The 19,498-nt window shown below is 52.1% G+C and overlaps 1 protein-coding gene across 2 annotated transcripts in view; it reads left to right on the plus strand.

Annotated features, from left to right (window-relative positions):
• ACSS2 (acyl-CoA synthetase short chain family member 2) overlaps positions 1-19,370 on the plus strand; it is a 31,474-nt gene extending 12,104 nt beyond the window's left edge. Inside the window, exons 3-19 of one of the 2 annotated variants that reach the window (XM_083873284.1) lie at positions 5,338-5,429; positions 5,950-6,053; positions 6,326-6,398; positions 7,187-7,262; positions 8,142-8,256; positions 9,753-9,791; positions 11,481-11,618; positions 11,860-12,030; positions 12,818-12,951; positions 13,187-13,319; positions 13,755-13,811; positions 14,076-14,156; positions 14,702-14,810; positions 14,952-15,020; positions 16,135-16,311; positions 17,022-17,096; positions 17,590-19,370. In XM_083873284.1, coding sequence (XP_083729410.1) covers positions 5,338-5,429; positions 5,950-6,053; positions 6,326-6,398; positions 7,187-7,262; positions 8,142-8,256; positions 9,753-9,791; positions 11,481-11,618; positions 11,860-12,030; positions 12,818-12,951; positions 13,187-13,319; positions 13,755-13,811; positions 14,076-14,156; positions 14,702-14,810; positions 14,952-15,020; positions 16,135-16,311; positions 17,022-17,096; positions 17,590-17,717 — 1,771 coding nt within the window. In that variant the 3' untranslated portion in view covers positions 17,718-19,370. The remainder of the gene's footprint in view (positions 1-5,337; positions 5,430-5,949; positions 6,054-6,325; positions 6,399-7,186; positions 7,263-8,141; positions 8,257-9,752; positions 9,792-11,480; positions 11,619-11,859; positions 12,031-12,817; positions 12,952-13,186; positions 13,320-13,754; positions 13,812-14,075; positions 14,157-14,701; positions 14,811-14,951; positions 15,021-16,134; positions 16,312-17,021; positions 17,097-17,589) is intronic. The other variant, XM_083873285.1, reaches the window with a different exon arrangement.
• Positions 19,371-19,498: the final 128 nt, after the last annotated feature.

Genomic DNA, 19,498 nt, shown 5'->3' on the forward strand with positions numbered 1-19,498 from the left:
CCCTGTGCCAGGGCCTCAGCACCTCACAGGGAAGAATTTCTTCCTAATATCCAATCTAAACCCACTCTCTTTCAGTTTAAAGCCATTGTTGTTTGCAAAAAGGGAGTGAGTGATGTGTTCACAGGAGCTTAGAGGAGAAATTTAAGTGATCTGCAGCCCCTTTGGTCCTCAGTGGGAGCAATTTCAGGGATCAGAAAGGCTTTGGCATTGTCCCTAACTTGGTTTGGTCTGTGATTTTCTGTTTCTGACTGTGTGGATCTGCAGATGGTCTGGCAGATCTTGAAGACTTCTAACACTTCACTCGCTTGGCTTCAATTCCTCCTCCTGCACATCACCTTCTCAGTGGTTTTGTAGCCCTTGTAAACCACAATTATAATTCCTTTGAAAACTGTAACTGCCGCTGATGCAACCCGCACTTCCTGCTGCTCTCTGCCAATGCTGGGGCTGCTTTGTCTAGGAAGTCACAGTCATCTGTTACTCAAACAAGTGATGCAAATAACTTTTCTTTAGAAATGTGGTGAAAGAGAAGAACCAAACAGTGTTGGTGATTAGTTTTCAGGTCAGCTTTGCTTGGTGTGTTCGGGTGCTCTGGGAAGAGTGTGTTGCCGTGGCAGTTGGTTTCCTGTCCCTCCTTTGTGTTTGTCACCCCACAGCTGAGACAGGCTCAGCTCACTTGGTCAGGTGAAGCAGACCATGCTTTGGAAAGTCCTGTAGTCAGCTTGGCAGAGCACAGTTAACTTCTTAACCTGCTTTGGTGCAAATATCCAGGAGAGCATCTGAGCACAGCATCCCCCTCCCACCCTGCTGCTCCTCATCCCTGACTGCTCCACTGGGTCAGTGCTTGAGCTGATGGGGCTCTGCAGAAATGCTTTCCTGCTCCTACAAACCACCTTCCCTACTACACTGTGTATGTACAGCACTAAATCACTTGCTCACCTGTGTGGTGGCTCTAACGGGGAGCTTAACCTTGATCTATTAGCTGGGCATCAGGTGAAACAGCTCTGTGCCTCTGCAGCTCCAAGGTCAAACTCCCAGCTGGGAAGGCAGTCTGTGAGCCCCCTGTCAAGTGTGGCAGTACCACAGAGGTGACAAGTGTTTGGCTTTCTCACCTGATGTTTTCTTCCTCTCCTGCCTGTGTGACTTCTCCATGTAATTGTTCCTTGCTCGGATGCCGGCAGGGTCTGTGCCACAGGGCTTTGTGTGTGTCACAGCCTCTGCTCTGAAGTGGGGAGCCCCTTGTTTTAACTGCTGGCAGAAGGGATCAGGAGGGTAAGAGCTCTGCAGAGCCTGGGCTGGATTTCATATGTTGACAGGGGTCTGTTTTGTGCCAGGCTGGGCAGTGCCATCCTGCACACTGCAATGGTGATGGTCCCCCATGCCCTTGGGGTGTCTGGCCCTGGCAAGGGTTGGCTGCAGGCAGGTACAAAACTCTCCTCTTTGCAGGAAACCTGACTTCTTCAACAAATCACAATTTCTAGGAGAAGACCTGCCTCAGAGAACTTCCAATTGTGCATCTGTGTGTTTTGTTGATGAACTTGCATTTACTGAGACAGTGGGTGGTTCAGTGGGGGTCTTAGAACTGGTTGGGTTAGAAGGGACCTTAGAGGTCATCTAGTTCTACTCCCTGCCATGGGCAGGGACACCTTCCACTATCCCAGGTTGCTCCAAGCCCTGTCCAGCTTGGCCTCAGACATTTCCAGGGATGGGGCAGCCACAGCTTCTCTGGGCACCCTGTGCCAGGGCCTCAGCACCTCACAGGGAACAATTTTTTCTGTATGTATTCCATATGGCCAAATTTCCCTTTCTCCAGCTGAGCATTCACACAACATGTAATATGTAAAACACAGGCTTCTCAAGTGCTAAAAATCTGAAATGCATTCCTGCCATGAGCCAGATGATACTGTGAAATTTTGGATTACAGTTGCTAAATGTAGGACTTGGTTTGAAGATGAAAAAAAGTCAGAGTCACTGTGCTTCACCATGAATTTCATGTAATTATGTATCTGGGATGTTTGGGGAGCTGAGAATTGGATTTTCCTTTCAGAAGAAGCCTTGCTGTTAGAGCACAGATTGCGCATGAACAATCACAGCAGTGCTGCTGCCAACTATTTTCACCAATAGATGTTAAAAAAATACGTATTTAGGGAGTGCTGGATTTGGTGGGGTTAGAACTGCAGAGGTGAATTCTGTAGTGCTGTTTTCAGAAGAGTGAAGTTTCTTTTTGCAGTTTTATTTCTTTTTCAGTTGAATCTGGACAAGGGAGCCCATGTGAGATGCTCAGGGCTGACAGCTCTTGCTTATATCAGATGGGCGCTGTTGGGAAGATGCTGCTGACAGAACTTGGATGCCACGAGTTTACAGGCTCGGTTTTGATGCAGAGAGTACTCAATGGCATGCAAGTGGGCATTCCTTTAAGTGCCCTGTCTAAAAATCCATCATTAATTGAGCTTTTGTGCCAGAGCAGAGGCCTGAGCAGTCTGAGTGCTGCTGTAGCCCACTGAGTACAGCTGTGGGCACTCCAGACTATTTTCAGAGGCAGGGAGACATAAAGCAATTGCCTGCTCGTGGGAGACTGCTCGAGGCGTTGGCTGGAGATGCATTGAAAGGAGGCATCTTGTCCTGTAGAAACAAGGATATTATTTGTTTCCCATTGAACAAAAGGTCTTCTTAAAATCTGAAGCCTGAGGTTTGCCCTGCTGGTGGTAGGGGAGCTGTTTTGCAGTCACGCAAATGGATGGGAAGGACTTTGAAAGCCTCCTGAAAATCCTCACAAAACTTTTAACTTCTCTTTGACTCTGTTCTGTGCTTTTCCTACAGTGCCTTATGCAAGGTGCCTTAGTTGTGACCTTCAGGACGAGCCTGGGTACATTCCTTGGCCTGAATGTCCCTCCAAAATCCTGCCAAGGAGGAGGACCTGGAGTGTTTGAGGTGTGCCTCTCGTGCAGGGAGAGCAGGAATGTCTGAGCGGTGCCTCGTGCCAGGCGGCTCAGGGCAGCTCTGTGTCCCTCATGGGCACTGTGTGCATGGCTGCTCCCTTGGGAACCCACAGCTTAGGTGACGTGGCTGCCTCTCCCCTTGGCTGCTCAGCCCCCAAATAGCACACAGGGCCCTGGGCAGCCTGTGCTGGACTTTCCTCCCAATGTGTTCCTCTGTTAGTAAAGGCTGTAATTAGATCCTTTGCTGGGCCAGAGCACAGACAAAGGAATATCCTTCCTTGCTGCCCTGTGTGCTGTGCTGGGGGCTGGCTTGCACAGGGCCAGCCTGTGGTGCCCAGCAGACCCCAGTGACCTTCAGGTGAGGGATTAGTAGGCTGGAATACTTCAGGTTGCATTTGGAAGCATTATAATTGTCTTTTCAGAGCTATTCCATAGCAAGGCTCGTGGCCAAGGAGAGCTGCACACAGTGATCCTGTGCGTCTGGGCACAAGCAGCTTTGCACAGCACCAGCCTTGATGTAGGTGCACCAAAGAAAACCTGGATGGCAAGGGAAGGCACACAATGTGCAGGGAGACACAGCAGAAGCAGATGCTGTTCTTGTCAGCCAGATCAGTTACAGCTGCTCATCCCAGCACTGGAATCAGCTCTTGCATCTTTGACCTCAAGTAACAGAATGAAAAAGGAAACTGATTTCCTGGTTTTCCTTTCCTAGCTGAGAGTCATGCTGTAAGGGACCTTGACTAATAGTTTCATATGTCATTTAGCTCAAAGTGATGCTTCTGGCTGTGATGGGAAAATGAGAGGAAAATGCTGGGATGTCAAGGCTGAGCCACCTGCCTTGGGCACTGGCTCATGTTCCCACGCTTTGCTTTAACTTTGTATTCTTGTCTCTCTTCCCTTTGCACTTAGAGGGGGACAAACTTGCATAAAATATCAAGCAGGGGATCACCCTTCCAGCAGCCAGTGGTGGGAAGATTCCCTGTCCTGTGTCAGTGCAGGTATCCATGATCCCAGTTGCTGCAGAGCACTGTGGAAGCCAGGAGTGTGACTGGGTATCAAGAGGGATAAGGCAAGTGTGCAAGCAGCAGATCCACAAATGATGATCCAGGTGTATCCACCAGTTTTGGAACCCTTGTTCTACCTGTGGCAGGAGCAGAGCTTGTATCAGTGGGGCTCTCCCAGCTCTTGTGGTTTCTCCACCAGGACCATGTCTGCCATTGGAGCATGTGGTCACTGTTATGCTGGCACAGAATGGCATGATTTACAGAATTACTTGGGAAATTAGGGTGTTGCTTTATGAATTTCTGCATCCCAGAAGCCTTCCTGCTGTTTGTGTTGCTGGGGGAAGTGAAGTGGTTGATTTTAGCTAGAATTCTGTACTTAGTTTTGGAGTGCTTTGTTTGACGTGTTGAAGAGGTGAAGTTTCTGTTTCAGAGCTAGGCAGAGCCTGGCTGTGATCCTGAGGGAGCACATGGCATGGAGGTGCTTCCTGGCCTCTTCCCAGCACCAGTGGTACTTTTCATTTGGCTGCACACACCAAGGGGACACTTTTCCAGCTGAGTGTGATGTGATACCCCTTTTCATCTATGGATCACTGGAGTTTCTGTGCTGGCTGCTTCAGAGAGACCTGGAAAAGTGGCTTTGTCCTTCCAGAGTGTAGGGGATTGCTGTTTCTCCACTGTGAAGTCACATCTCCTGATATTTTGGGAGTGCCACCTCATTTGCATGGCTGAAGTGTTTAGTCACATTAAAATTAGCTGTTTATTACTTCAGTAGCAAGCCATTTCCCTGGGGATGTGACATTCCTGTCCCTTCTCCAGGTGCAGCCCATGGCTCTTCTTCCTGTCAGAGCCTGGGCTGCAGGAGCCTGGGGTTGGTTCACAGAGGAGCACAGGGAGAATGAGGCAGAGCAGGCATGACACTGAACAAATATACATGGGTGTATTTATATATGACCTTGGAAAACAAGACAGGCCTTGGCATCCCATTGCAGCCCATCAGATGTCAGGTATTTGGGGCTGGATGTTGCTGCACGTTGGCCCATGTTTCATGTGAAGATATCTGCAGGCACCCAGGAGTGAGGGAGCCATGCCACAAATCCCAGAGTGCTCCTGAGCCTGTGCACCCTTAGCTTTGGTTCTGTTGGACTCTTCTTGCCTCTCTGCCAGTATTTCCATTTTGCACATTCAATTGCTTTCAGTAGTAATCTACACAAGGGGTGGGCCCTTTGGACTCAATTTTCCTACTATTGGAGAACTTTAGTCCAGAACTGGATTTCTGGGGTTTGGTTACTCTATGCTCAGAAGAGCATGTGAGGACATATTTGTTGGCTAGAGCAGTTTTCAGTGTCACTCTTACCGTGGACTTGCTGCACAGTAACAAAATTATCTTGCTTTTCCAGGGAAGGGAATGAACCTGGGGATTCCATGAAAATCACCTACCGTGAGCTGCTGCACAAAGTCTGCCAGTTTGCCAATGTCCTCCGCAGCCAAGGTACACAGCTGGGGCAGCAGGAGCACTGGATACTGGGAGGCATTTGGCCAGGGGTTTGGAGATTGGGGTCATTGCTTGTGTGGTTGCCAGTCTGTTGAGTAATTCTCATCAATTTGCTCTGCAGTGCACAGATTTATTCCTGGCTCTGTTTGTGAAAACTGATCAGTGCTGGTCATATCAGCTGTACAAGGAAGAAATCAGTGTTCAAAACTTCATGCTCTGGGGTTTTCCAGCAAGCAATGGGCTCTGGTTACTTTCCTGCTTCATTCAGGGAGGCAGATGAGAATGTGGATTGTTCATTGTCATCATCTCTCAAGAGCCACAGAGCTTGAAATGGAAAACCCAAGGCTGCTTCAGCTTCAACTCCAGCTGAGGCTTTATTGTGTGCATATAAATGTGGAATTAAAATAATTGATTTATTTCTATATCTTTTTATATTATTTATTTATATCTATGTCTTGTTCTTTTGCCACGTAACATGTTCATTTTGACAAATGCCATGTTCGCTTTCCCTCCATAGGGGTGAAAAAAGGAGACCGGGTTTCCATCTACTTGCCCATGATCCTGGAGCTGGTCATAGCCATGCTGGCCTGTGCCAGGATTGGAGCTCTGCACTCTATTGTGGTAGGAACAAGCTCTTTGTGCTGAGCTCTGAGGGGAGAAGCTCTTGGGTTTGGGAGAGGAGCTGGAAAGATGAGTGCTGACCATGAGATGGATGAAAGCTCAATTAAGATGCTGCTGTTTCCCTGCATTAACTGTGCAATGAGCTCCTGTAGCTCTCTCCATCAGTGCCTGGTGGTGAATCATTTGCCTTGGGGGAACAGCACAGCAGCTGTGGGGGTTTGGGGCTGGGTTTCTGTGTGCCCTTGCTGACTGTGCTGTGTGCTCTCTGGCAGTTTGCAGGTTTCTCTGCAGACTCCCTTTGTGAGCGGATCCTGGACTGCGGCTGCTCTCTCCTCATCACGGCAGGTAAGACACACGTCTGAGCAGCTCTCACCCTGCTGCCTACCTGAGAGCTCTTTGTTTGAAAAGCCTGGAAGGGGCACAGGGAGGGGCAGTGCCTCAGCTGAGCCTCCCAAAGCAGGAACAGGGCTGTAGCTGTGCCCAAATGTTCTTCCCACTCCAAACATGTGGTGAAACCTCCAAGCAGCCCTCCAGTTTGTCCTGTAAAGCTTGATGTCACCAGCTGCTAATAGCATGTTTCCAAACACTTCTCATCCATGTTCCTCCTCAAAATCAGCCAGATGTTTGCAAGATGTATCATGAGGCAGGCCTAATGTAAGAATTCCCACCCCTTCCAGTTTTAAGGACATTTCTGCTGCAGCTCCCAGCCTTGTAAAGGAAAGGATCAAACATGTGGCAGTAGTTGCATGTAAGCCCACTGCATTTCCCCAGCTGTTTTTTCCAAAAGTGCAAGAAATAGGGTTTTTATCAATTCCCATGGCATGAAAAGGACTGACTTAACTGCAATGTATGTCCTGGATGCATTGGATTATTTCTCTCAGAATATTCTCAAGAGATTTGTCAGGTCAAACTGGGACCTCTCCCAGAGAAGGAATTCTACTAGGTCTTTTGGCATCTGTTTCTCTAGGGTAAAAGGAAAGTTAGGAAAGCTTTCCCATCAGCTGCTTGTCTGCTTCCCCTCACTCCAGTGCATGAGCTCTGCTCTGCCCTCCTGAAGCTGCCTATTGCTCCAGCTGTCCCAGGCTGCCTTGGCTGTGGGAAGCCCCTCTGATGTTTCCCTCACTGTTCTGCAGATGCTTTTTATCGAGGGGACAAACTGGTCAACTTGAAGCAGATTGCAGACGAAGCCATCCGGAAATGTAAAGACAAGTAAGTTTGGATTCCCTTGTAGGAAAGGGCATCGCTGCCAGAATCTGCTCCTGCACAAATGGGAGTTGTCATAGGTGGGCAGACTCTGCAGCAGGTCTGACACAAACAGTCATCAGATGTTACAGAGAGGGAGATATTCCTGGTGAAACGACTTTGCCAAGCTTACAGACACAGCATCTGTGTAGCTTGTGTGAGACTGAATGTGGGTTTGTGTGTTAGATCAAACATGGAAATTCAGGGCAGATAGTCTGCACATTAGAAATTCACACTCTTTAAGAAAACATAAGTCTTTATGTCTGTAAAAATGGGTACCTGGGAGGACAGAAGTGATCCTGGAGCTGGGAATTAACTGGTGAAGACTGTGTTGATACCCTGAATAAGGTTGAAGGGAAATAAGATCATTCTGTCAGTGTTTTGTAGGCTGTCTTTGCCTTCATGAGGGGGCAAACACTTACACCTTTCCTTGATGTATAATCAGCCTTCAGAAGCCTTTCCTCCTCCTGAGACAGTCAGTCATGCCTAGGGGTTGGAGCAGCCACTAACATCTCCTGGTAGGAGGAGGGCTTGTTCCTGGTCACAGGCAGGCAAATTTGGGATTTGTAAGGAATGTCCACAAGTGGGACGCCCACTTTCTCCCCAGGAATCACACCTGATAAATCCCCAGTAAGCTGTGCACAGACTGTTGCTGCTCTCTGAGCTGTTCCTGTTCCTGTGTCCTTGGAGGTTCATGGTGTACCTGTGGTTTGCATGGCAGCAAATGCTCCAGCTCAACAAAAGTAGCTCCAGGCCCCTGCCCTGCCTCCAGTGCTGCCTGTGAATCCCAGGAAGGGCTGGTCCAGCCCCTGAGCAGCCCAGTATGACAGCTCCTGCCTTTTACAGGGGATCCTCTTTGAAAAAGTGCATCGTGGTGAAGCACCTGGGCAGGGAAGAGATAGCAGTGGATGGGACCTGCAGCAAGTCTCCTCCTCTGAAAAGGCTGTGCCAGGAAGTGCAGGTGTGTTCTGGTGAGATAAGAGGAGGGGGTTTATTACCATGGGCCTGAGACCAGCAAATTGATCAGTGCAAAACCACTGCAGTGATTCCCTGGACGCTCCTGTTCTGACTCCTGTTTCTGTTTTCACCCCTCCTTGCTGATGCTGCCATCCGAGTGGTCTGAAAAATGGTTCCTTTTCCTTACCAAGATCCTCTCCCTGCTGCTTCCTTCAAGCCCACAGGACCCCTGGGTACATCTTCCTAAGCCACTAAGGACAAGATACCCATTTTCCTCCACCCTGTACAAGGCTTTTCCTTTGTCTCTCTCCCGTTTTTTGCAAACACCAATGCTGAACTGCTCTGTAACTGTGACAGTGGCAGCAGGAGAGGAAACCCAGGAGATTTGTGCTCATGGCATGAGCTCAGTGCAGCCCCGTGACAGGGCAGCAATCCTCTGCTGAGAGCAGTGCAGGGTCTGTGCAGCTGGCACAGGGACTCTCAGCTCTCAGGGTGGGGCTGTCCTTCGCAACTGAAAGCAGATGAAAGGATGTGGGCCATGTGGTGAGATGGGGTGGAAGGAGGAGAAAGTGTCATGAAGCTGTGGCTGCCTGCTGAGCTCCTGAGGCTGCTGAGCAGCCCTGCTGTGCCCAGCCCTTACCTGCTCCACTGTCAGCTACCCCATAGCTCCAAATCTTGCCACATTGTCTTCTGTCCCTCTGTGTTGGGTGATTATTTGCACTGAATTACCCCCAGACTGCTGCTGGCTCAGGAATGGGTTGTGTTTGGGGAGTATTTGAGCTTTAGACTCTGCTTTCAGGAAGAATGGTCTGTGCACATCCCTGGAGCAAGAAGTCCAGCAGATTCTCTACCTTTGAGTTATTTTCCTTTGTTCAACTGTGTTAATTTTATTGGGGTGTTGCTCTTTGTTTGACAGCCTGGCCTACTCTGCCCCTTTTCTTGTGAGGGCAGGGTAGATGCAGAGGATTGGGAAAACTGGAGCAGACCAGCCCTCCTGTGTGAGGTTTCCCTGGCAGGGTGATTGCAGGGCAGCCTGTCCCTGTGCTGGTTCCAGTGGGTGAGGAGAGGTTTTTGTGCAGAATGTCCTGCGGGGAGGCTGGAGGGTGTCTCTTACCCTTTGGTTCTCTCTGCTCTACTTGTTTGGAGACATTATTGAGAATTCTTTCCCTCTTGGATGCATTTTACTGTCCCATTGGTTTGTGTGAAGCTGTTGGATGGTCTGTGGGCTGGCTCTGTGCCTCTGTTCCCAGCCAGCCATGTGCAGGGGGTGGCCTTGGGGACCTGCCCTGGAGGCAGCTGGTACCCAGGGAAGGTGATCAACATGGGCAGGCTTCTGCTCAGAGGGCATCTCCTGGCCTGGCCCTGGACCTGAGCATTTTCCAACCTGTCAGGGTGATTGCCCAGCATCTGGGCCTGTGGGTTTCCAGCTCCCAGCCTGCAAAGCCCGGTGTGCATCCTCTGCTTCCCAGATTTCACACCCTCTTTGTGGACTTTTAACAGGAAAAAAAGACTGAAAGCTCACAGAGACTCCATCCCAAGGTATTTACGCACAGCAATGCCTTCCTCTTTTTGGCACCTCCCCTGTGCTTCCCATGCAGCTCCCCACCTCCCTTAACTGCTCTGGCTGCCCAGCCACACGTGTCCTCCTAACCTGGTGCCAGCAGCTGCATGTCAGTGGCAGAGCCCACCCAGCTTGGCAGAGCTGCCCACGGCGTGGGGTGAATGCAGTGCCACCAGTGCTTCCAGAAACAGACCCTGGTGAGCCCTGGGCACAGGCCAGCCTGCTGTGGGGCAGTGCAGAGACACTGGCATGCAGTGTCAGCATCCAGGTCAGGCTCTGGCTCTCTGCCTTTCAAAAGCAGCTCTCACAATACACCTCCCTTTGTGGGGAGGCTGGCAAGGCTCACCTGCAGCAATCCTGGATCTCCAGACCCAGCATGTGGACTCTGCCTGCCTCATCCAAGGAGCTGTGGCCTCTGGACCCCCCGAGACACACAGTGCCATGGGTCTGACCTCCTCCCTGGGGCACTGGAGGCTGGGTGCTACATCAGGGATCCTTCAAGGAGGGATGCAAGAGGAAACAGCTGGATAGCTTTGGACTTGTTTACCTGGTGCCTTGCTGGGAGCTTGCTGGTGGGACAGAATTGTGGAAATTGCCAGGTAAAACCAGGAGCCCTGGGGGTCCATGGAAGCTTTCCAAGTGGGCTCAGTTGTGCCAAACTGTCAAGCAGCTGGTGTCCCCTGCACCACATGTGAGGGAGCTGTGTGCTGGCCTGTGGGGTCCTGATGCCTCCAGATGTCCCATGAACATCTTTAGGGCAGCAGAGTCACCATGTGGCTGCTCTCTGTGCACCCCAGCTGAGGGAGCTGTGGAGACTCTGGCTTTGTGAGAAGGAAATGCAGGGCTCCGGGTCGGGTGCCTGTCCTCACAGAGATGTGGGAAGTGGAGGTCTGAGCTGAGGCTGGGGCGTGTTCCCTGCCCAGCTTCCCCAAAGCTTCTCTGAGGAAAGGTGAGAAGGTCAGGCGAAGTTAAGTCTTGTTCTGCACTGTGCCATCCCCCTGGAGAGGTGGGCAGCCAGAACAACCCTCAGGGTGACCTCTGCCCAACAGCCACAGGCTTGGTAGCTCTATCATAGTGCTGGCATCTTCAGTCAGCCAGTGGTGGATGGCTCTGCAGTGGTGTGGTCGCTTCTTACCAGGGCAGTTATAACCTAAAAACTCAGAGAACAGATTTTGCCGGGGGCGGGGGGGCAGCTGCAAGGCCAAGCAGTGTGAGCCCACAGTGCTGCTGTTTGTCTTGGGCCGTGCTGCAGTCAGTGTCCCCACAAGGTCTGTGGGACAGGTGGCTGTGGGTGTGTGGCTGTGCTTGCTGCTTTGCTGTGGGACAGCAGCTCGGGGCAGCCCCACAGGGCAGGAGGAGCCTGATTGTGGGAACAGCCCAGAGCAGCTGCTGCCAGCCTGATGATGGGATTAATCACTGTTACCTGTGGTCTGGACACTCTGCTTCAGGTCTTGCAGCCAGACTGTGTTTAAAGGTTTTCCTTGTGGCTGTGGGCTGTGAAAAGGAGCTTTGGGAGTGGGAGCTGAACTCTGGTGCATGGTTTGCAGCAGGCTATGCTGTGAACATCCCCCTCAATGGCCCGTGATGGGGGCGAGGTTTGGGCTGTGCTCCTCATCCCCCTCTCTTGTTTTTGAACAAGTCTATTTTGAAACTTGTGCTTTCCTCAGACCCCCTGGGACCCAGCCATGGACATGTGGTGGCACGAGCTGGTGCACGGTGCCAGCACAGAGTGTGAGCCTGAGTGGTGCGACGCCGAGGACGAGCTCTTCATCCTCTACACCAGCGGTTCCACAGGAAAACCCAAGGTGTGCTCCCAGCTCCCTGCACAGGACAGACTGAGCCACAGGAACCCCTCAGCTGGAGGAACTGGTGAGGGGGGAGTTGGGAGGCCCCAGCAGGAAGAGGAGCCACAGAGGTCTTAGAAAGGGGCTGTGCTGGTTGTTCCTGCTCAGCTGCTGTTGGAGCTCGGTGATGCACAGCTGGGTCTGGCAGGATGAGGGTGGTGGTGGGAGCTCACCCTGACATTCCTGTGCCTTCTCCTTGTAGGGTGTGCTGCACACTGTGGGTGGATACATGATTTTTGCTGCCACCTCCTTTAAATACGTGTTTGATTATCAACCTGAGGATGTGTACTGGTGCACGGCCGACATCGGGTGGATAACGGGCCATTCCTACATCACCTACGGCCCCCTGGCAAACGGGGCCACCAGTGTGTTGGTGAGTGCTCTGTGCCTGTGGGCCCTTTCATTCCAGGAAAAGGGAGATGGTGGTTCTGAGCTGCATCCCTGCATTGCTCCATGATGGTGTGCAGGGCTCTGTGAGGAAGGGTGGTTTTCTCCAGGGAGGGCACAGTGACTGCTTAGGGGAGAAGTTTGTGTGTGGCTTTCAGCTGGTTAATTTTTTTAAATGCTCCCCTGTTTCTTTCCCATAAAAGTACAAGCCTTGTGTACCAGTGAAGTCAGGGCTGCTCTGACTTAATGGAAAAACTCAATCAGGGAGTGATGCTTTCCCTGCTGATTCTGATTTGACAACTTGTTTAACTCCTGTGCCTGTATCTCCCTTGGCAGTGTAACAGATCAGGGAGCCTGATCTCAGCCTGATTCCTGTGCCCAGGAATCCCCAGGGAAATGCAAGCAGGAAAATCACTGTTATGTTGGGGGAGGCCTTTAGGGAGTTCTTGGTACTTTGGGTTGTGATTCTGTCACAGTGTTTGGACTTCTTGTCCTTTGCCACCTGGGCAGGGTCATTTGGGCTGATGGGACTGTATCACTGTGGTGGCCACTCAAGTGTCTGTGCTGCCAGGGGGTGTCAGGGGACATCTGCTAGGATGAGGGGGGTGACATCTGCCCAGTGAGGGGTCCTTGACCTGGGCTGGTTTCACTGTGTGGTACCCCTCTAAGGGCATGCTGAGGTCCAGCTGCTGTTTGGCTCCTGCTGCTTGGGCAGGTGCTGCAGGTGGGGAGCAGTGAGGAATAGCTGTGTCACTGCTCTGTCTCCTGCTCAGTTTGAAGGTGTCCCCACCTACCCAGATGTTGGCAGAATGTGGAGTGTCATTGATAAGTACAAGGTGACCAAGTTCTACACAGCACCCACGGCCATCCGGCTGCTGATGAAGTACGGCGAGGAGCCTGTCAAAAAGTAGGTGCCAGTCCCAGTGCCTTGAAGATGTTTGCTGTGCACAGCAGGGTTGGGTGGGAGGTGCCAAAATGACCCAAGACTCCTCTCTTCCCCTGTGGAAGAGTGTGGAGAAAGCTGTGAACTGTACCTGGAAAGCCAATTTTGGGTAGCCCAGGGGTTCCTGCAGGCTCTGCTGTGCAGCAGGCTCACAGCTCCATAGCGTGCTGAGCCCCTGCCAGCCCCCTCCTCTCTGCAGGCACAGCAGGAAGACACTGAAGGTGATGGGGACTGTGGGTGAGCCCATCAACCCTGAGGCCTGGCTGTGGTACTACCGTGTGGTGGGGGAGGAGAGGTGTCCCATTGTGGACACTTTCTGGCAGACTGAGACGGTGAGTCCTCACTGGGTGGCCCTGGCACCTCTCTGTCCCTTGTGCTCCCTGCAGGGCCTCTTTGCAGGGTTCCCATAGTGGGGTTTGGGGGCTGTGGGGGCTGCTTGTTTGGCCTGCCCAGGAAACTCTGATGTGTCCCTTCTCTACCTATCCTGGAACTCAAAACAGGCTGCAAGGGGAAATCTTCTTCTCCAAAGGAAATCTTCTTCTCCAAAGGAAATCTTCTTCCAAACTCTGCTCTGGACATTGCTCTCCCCCAGCAGCTCCAAAGCTTTGTGCCCAGATTCCCCATCCACTGCTGTATCCTTCCCAGGGCCCATCTCCACACCTGCCCTGGGTAGCCCTGACTGGAATGTGCTGTTCCCAGAGCTGATGGCACAGCTGTGGCATGGGCTGGTGTGGCCCAAACTCACTGGTTTTTGCCTCTCTTTGCAGGGAGGCCACATGCTGACACCCCTTCCTGCTGCCACCCCCATGAAGCCAGGCTCTGCTGTGAGTACTTGTATTCTCCTCCCCAGGGCCCTGCCTGTGCCATGGCTGGGGGGTTGCAGCCTGCCAGAGGCTGGGGGGACATTGATGCACATGGGGAGGTGACCACCACCCAAAATCCCAGGCCCTGTGCAGCCATGCTCATGGGTGCCATGTACCACAGCTCTCCAAAGCTGCCCTTGCCCTGCCTCCCACTCTTTCTGGTTAATGGGGGTCTAATGCAGGGATTCACCTCCATCTCTCCTTTCTCCCTGCTCCTCATGGCAGACATTCCCCTTTTTTGGTGTGGCCCCTGCCATCCTGAGTGAGTCGGGGGAAGAACTGGAAGGAGAAGCAGAAGGTTACCTGGTAAGGAAGGGCTGATCTTCCCCATCTTCCCTTTGTCTATTCCCTATGTGTTCTGGGACATCCCTAGTAGAATACTCACATTTTTTGGCCCAGGGCAGGGGTAGAGTCACCATCCCTGGAAGTGTTCAAAAAATGTGTGGAGGTGGCACTTGAGGACGTGGTTTAGTGGTTGATGGTTGGACTTGATGATCTTAAAGGTCTTTTCCAACCTTAAAAAATTTGTGATTCTACCTCCACTAACTCTGGTCCACACAAGGAACCCCCTTGGGTGATGGGAACTCCCTCCAAGGCCATAACTTTGTGGGAGCTTTCACAGCTGATCACTGAATGCACTTGCACATGTGAGCAAAGCAGGAGGATGAGAACAAGTGCTCAGCCAAGCTCCTTCCCCCTGGCCAGAGCTGGTGAGATGTTCCTAGTGGATCAGCGCTCGCAGCGAGTGTCTGAGTGCTACTCCTGGCTATCCCTGCCATCTCTCACTGTGGTGCAGACCTGGGTTATTGGCTTGGCTCTCACTGCCCCAGCTGTGTGTTTGTCCCCCCCAGGTGTTTAAGCAGCCCTGGCCAGGGATCATGCGCACGCTCTACGGAAAGCACCAGCAGTTTGAAACCATTTACTTCAAGAAGTTCCCTGGGTACTACGTGACAGGAGATGGTAAGTGGGGTCCAGGCTGCTGTGGTCACAGGGGCCTGGGGACTGCAGTGGGAATCTTGCCCTGTCCTGCCCTCAGAATCCCTTATCAGTTGCTCTGAAGGCTGGTACTGTTGCCTCACACTCATTTCTGGCTATTTTTAGGTTGCAGAAGAGATAAAGATGGTTATTACTGGATCACAGGGAGAATTGATGACATGTTGAATGTTTCTGGTAAGAAGGAGTTTTGTCTTCAGTCGGGACCAATGTGCTTTCTGACACCTTGCTTTGTGACACTTCTGCATCCATTTCAAAAGCCACGTGCTTTTATGGGGATGGTTCTGCACCTGTCATTCTGCCCAGCAACCTGTTCTCAAAGTGGATCCAGTTGCTGGGTCAGGGTTATTTCAGAGACACACAAGCCTGTGACTTGGCAACTTCCTGCACCATTTTCCTTGAAGACAAAGCCTTGGAGGGAAGGAACCTTCTGTAACCAGCCAGGGCATCTCTGCTGAAGGATATAGGGCCACAGGGCATCACAGTCTGGGCAGCACCATGGGATTGCTAATCCAACTTGGTGTTCCATGGAGGCCTCACCTCAAAGCTGAATCAGGCTGCTCCGAGCTCTGAAGGTTCTCCCACCTCTCTTGACTGAGTCTTTGAGATTCAGCTGCTTCTCAGCCCATCATCTTCCATATACTCTATTTAATAGTTCCCTCTCTCCTTTCCTGGAGCCTGTATCCTCCAGGTATGTCCTGCTGGCTCTGAGGTGCTGCTTTATTTGTCCCTGGATGAAACTAGATCCTTTCACCTGACCAGCAGTGCCTGATCCTCCACCAACTGATCATTCTGGGAGCTGACCACCTTCCTGTGGCTTTCTGTGACAGCAGTGCTGGGGTGGAATATCAGAGCACAGGTAGAGGAGCAGAGGTGTGCAGGACTGAGCTGTGCCCCTGCCCCAAGAGGAGGAATGTCACTGCCCCTCCCCACAGCACTGGGCTGGAGCCTGGACTCTGCAGATCCAACCTCTTCTTCTGCACCTTCCAGCTGACCCTGTGGGCAGGTCTCCTCTTACCAAATCCAGCTCCTCTCAGCCTGTGCTTTGGAAGGGCATCACTGTGAACTGTTCATGATCTGTTCCAGAAAGAAGCCAAAGGTGGGAGGGAAACAGCCAGAGGAGAGACACTTCGCAGCTTCCAGAGCACTGCAGAAATGAGTTTCACTCTGCAGCTGTTGTTCTTTCCCAAGCACATCAAACTGATGCTCTCAAATCTGTAGTTCAGGGCCTTTTACAGTCTCAGGCCTGTTCCTGCAGGTCTGTAAATCTCTTCCTCCCCCTTGTTTCCAGGCCACTTGCTGAGCACAGCGGAGGTGGAGTCGGCCCTGGTGGAGCATGGGGCGGTGGCTGAGGCCGCAGTGGTCAGCCACCCCCACCCCCTGAAGGGCGAGTGCCTCTACTGCTTTGTGACCCTGAGAGAGGGACACGAGTTCACCAAGAACCTCACAGATGAGCTCAAAAAACAAGGTAGCAACAGCCAAATATTGGGGAGCTGGCAGGGGGAGGACAGGTGCTGGAGGGGTTAAGGGCTTGGGTGCTTGCCTGTGGTCTGGGGAATGCAGCATGGACAACTGCCACAAGGTGCCTCTTGATTACAGAGCACGGCTGACAAAGACTAAAATTAGTTCTCCTGGCCTTTGGCTGCTCATGTGGTGCCATGTCTGCCTCGTGGGAGCTGACAGCCCTGGGAGGGTCTGGGCTTTTGTTTGCAGCAGGGCTCTCCCTGGCAGACTGGGACATCCTGGGAGGATCACGGGGTTTCTTTAGGGTGGTGTGGTGTGTGTTTGTGCTCCACTGCCAAGTTTCACTGCAAACTGCAGCATTGAATACATGAAACAGACCTATGGCAGCTTCTTCTCTGGAAGAGCTAAAGTGTGAATCAATCCTTGCTCTATCAAAATGGTCATGGTGTTGGTTGTAGCCATTAGGGAGCTCTCCGGAAGATAGAGGGAATGAAAGAATGAGTGCTCTCACTGCTGGGGAGATGTGCTTATGGCTCTGTTGGCATTGCAGGTCTTGCTGTCCCCTCCCACCTTGTGGAGGTTCAGGTGCAGCAGCCCCAGGCACTGCCCTGCCAGGTGTCCCAGGAGCTGGGCACTGGGTCTTAACCTTCTATCCTGACTGGAAAGGATGTGAGGCTTCTCCTCATCCCTACAATGATAATCTCTTTTTTGCAGTCAGAGAAAAAATCGGGCCCATAGCAACACCTGATTATATCCAGTACGCCCCCAGCCTGCCCAAAACCCGCTCAGGTGAGTTCCAGAGATGGTGCTGGGGAGAACTGGACACTTCCTGCCAGTGGAAGTTGATCAGCCCTGCACTGCTTGTCCAGGGCTGCTCAGATCAGGGGAGGTGCAAGCTCAGGGTGAGCAGGATGTGCGGGTCTGGTACTTCCCACTTCTGCTAAGAGATCCTGACTCCTTTGTATGGACAGATAATGAAGGACATGGGGTGATGGTTTTAAACTGGTGGAGGGCAGGTGTAGATTAAACAGACATAAGGAAGGAAGTGTTCCCTGTGAGGGATATGAGGTCATGGCACAGGGCGCCCAGAGAAGCTGTGGCTGCCCTTGGATCCCTGGCAGTGTCCAAGGCCAGGTTGGACAAGGCTTGGAGCAGCCTGGGACAGTGGAAGGTGTCCCTGCCCATGGCAGGAAGGTGGAAAGAGATGAGCTTTAAGGTCCCTTTGAACCCAGACCATTCTGGGATTCTGACTCCTGCTGCCCTCTCTTGGCTGTCATTGCAGGAAAGATCACCAGACGGATATTAAGGAAAATTGCCAAAAATGACCAGGATCTGGGGGACATCTCCACCTTGGCAGACCCGGGCATCATCCAACAACTTTTCAACAGCAGATGTGAAACTAAGCAGTAGCAGCAGGACCTGCCCCTGCTGAGCAGAACAGTGGCAGTGGACCCTGATGAGCAGGTCCCTCCAACAGCTGCTGCCTACCCGGGAAGGAAACCTTCACCTGTTGAATTGAATGTACCAATCGTAGGAACGAGGAGAGTCTGGCTCTGGAGAGGCCGTGTCCATGCCCTGGATGAGGTGTCTGTCCTGCTCTGGATGGATGTCACACATCTGAGGGTCAGCCTGGTGCACAGAGGGACTCATCCTCCTCCCTTTTCAGCACCTCGTTCTTGATTTTAATTTAATTGGGGGGGTGGGGGAGAGGGTGTTAATTTACTTTATGTCCTGGAGGGGCCCTGGCATCTTGTGCACAGGGGGAAGGAGCTTTGGGGGTTGGAGGGGAAGTGATGCTGGAGTTACTCAATGCAGGCAGGCCTGGGAGGTGCATCCACCACTGCCCACAGAGCAGCTGAGCTTCCTTTTGTTCTCAAAGTGCTGCAAGCTGCAGGAGCACTGCAGCAGCCACATCATCACTGCACAGCTGTGCTCATCCTGCATCCACTGTCCTGCTGCTAGCACAGCTTCCCAGAGCCTCCAGTAGAGTGGGGCAAGGCTCTACGGAGCTCTGGGCTTTAAACAGGTTTTTTGGGGCAATCTGAGACCAAGATCTGCTGCTTCCTCAGTGTGCTGTGCCAGCTACTCCTTGTCCCCAGTCCAGGGTCCTTCACTGGCCATGGGCACTACGGGGAGCCAGGAAGGGAAAAGCCTTGGTGTGACATTTTCCATGGAGCCCCAGTTCCTCCAGCCCTGCTGCCACCAGCTCCCAGCTGAACCAGAGCTGGAGCAGCTAGATGCTCCTTTTGTGTCCTGGGGGAGGACTGGGAGTTGTTACACCAAAGGATGGAGGGGAAATGGAGCCAGGCAGGGGCACCTCTCCCAAGGCACCACGACCACTGCTACAGCAGAGAAAGCAAGGCAGGCAGGGCTGTGGGAGTCCTACACATTTCCTCATCAGGAAAAAAGGGTGGGAGATGTTTAAAGTCAGTGTTTGCTTAAATCCGACATGGCTTAAGGATGATGAGAGCTAAAGGTCCCCAAACTTCTTCCCCAAGAGCCTGACCACCACCAGGGTCCTGCCAAAGCCATCCTTCCTCCAGTGAAGGACATTTACCTCCAGCCAGGGCTGAGCTGGGGCTGATACCTCCTTTGCAATGTCTCTATGAAACCTGCATGTGAACTGTTTGATTTTGCACTTAAACCAAAGGAGAAATGGGCTTTAAAACTTACTGCAACAGCTGTTTTGGGGAGTGCCAGAGGACAGGGATTACCTGCAACCTGAGCTGACTTGGGGCTGGAAAGGAGGAGCAGCTGCCTCTGGGTTGGGATGCTCAGGGCAGATGTTGGGGTGCTCTGCCAGGCTGTTGGCCAAGTCCCAAATCTCACTTGTTACCTGCTGCTCTCACTGGCACAGCACCTGTGTCACCTGTAACCTCGGTGCCTGCCTGTGTCCCATGTGCCCCCACAGCTCTGTACCACTGGATTGTGCCACCTTGGTGACAAGGATTCCTGCATCATCCTTCCTCCTGTTACTCTTTGTCAGCTATGTAATTTTGGCTGGAAAACAGCAAGAATTTAATGCAAAGTGGAATAAAATTCAAAACAAAATGAAAACAGGCTCAAGGTGTGTGTGGGTGGTAGGTGCTCATGTGCTGTTGAGTCCACGATGCTCAGTGCAGTTGGAGTGGCTGTGCCAGAAACTAGGATTGGCTTTTGGGATGGGGCAGGTTCCTGCCAGCATGTTTTTC

The sequence above is a fragment of the Zosterops lateralis genome (assembly GCF_965231275.1).
Source record: "Zosterops lateralis genome assembly, chromosome: 16".
Classification (NCBI taxonomy): Eukaryota; Metazoa; Chordata; class Aves; order Passeriformes; family Zosteropidae; genus Zosterops; species Zosterops lateralis.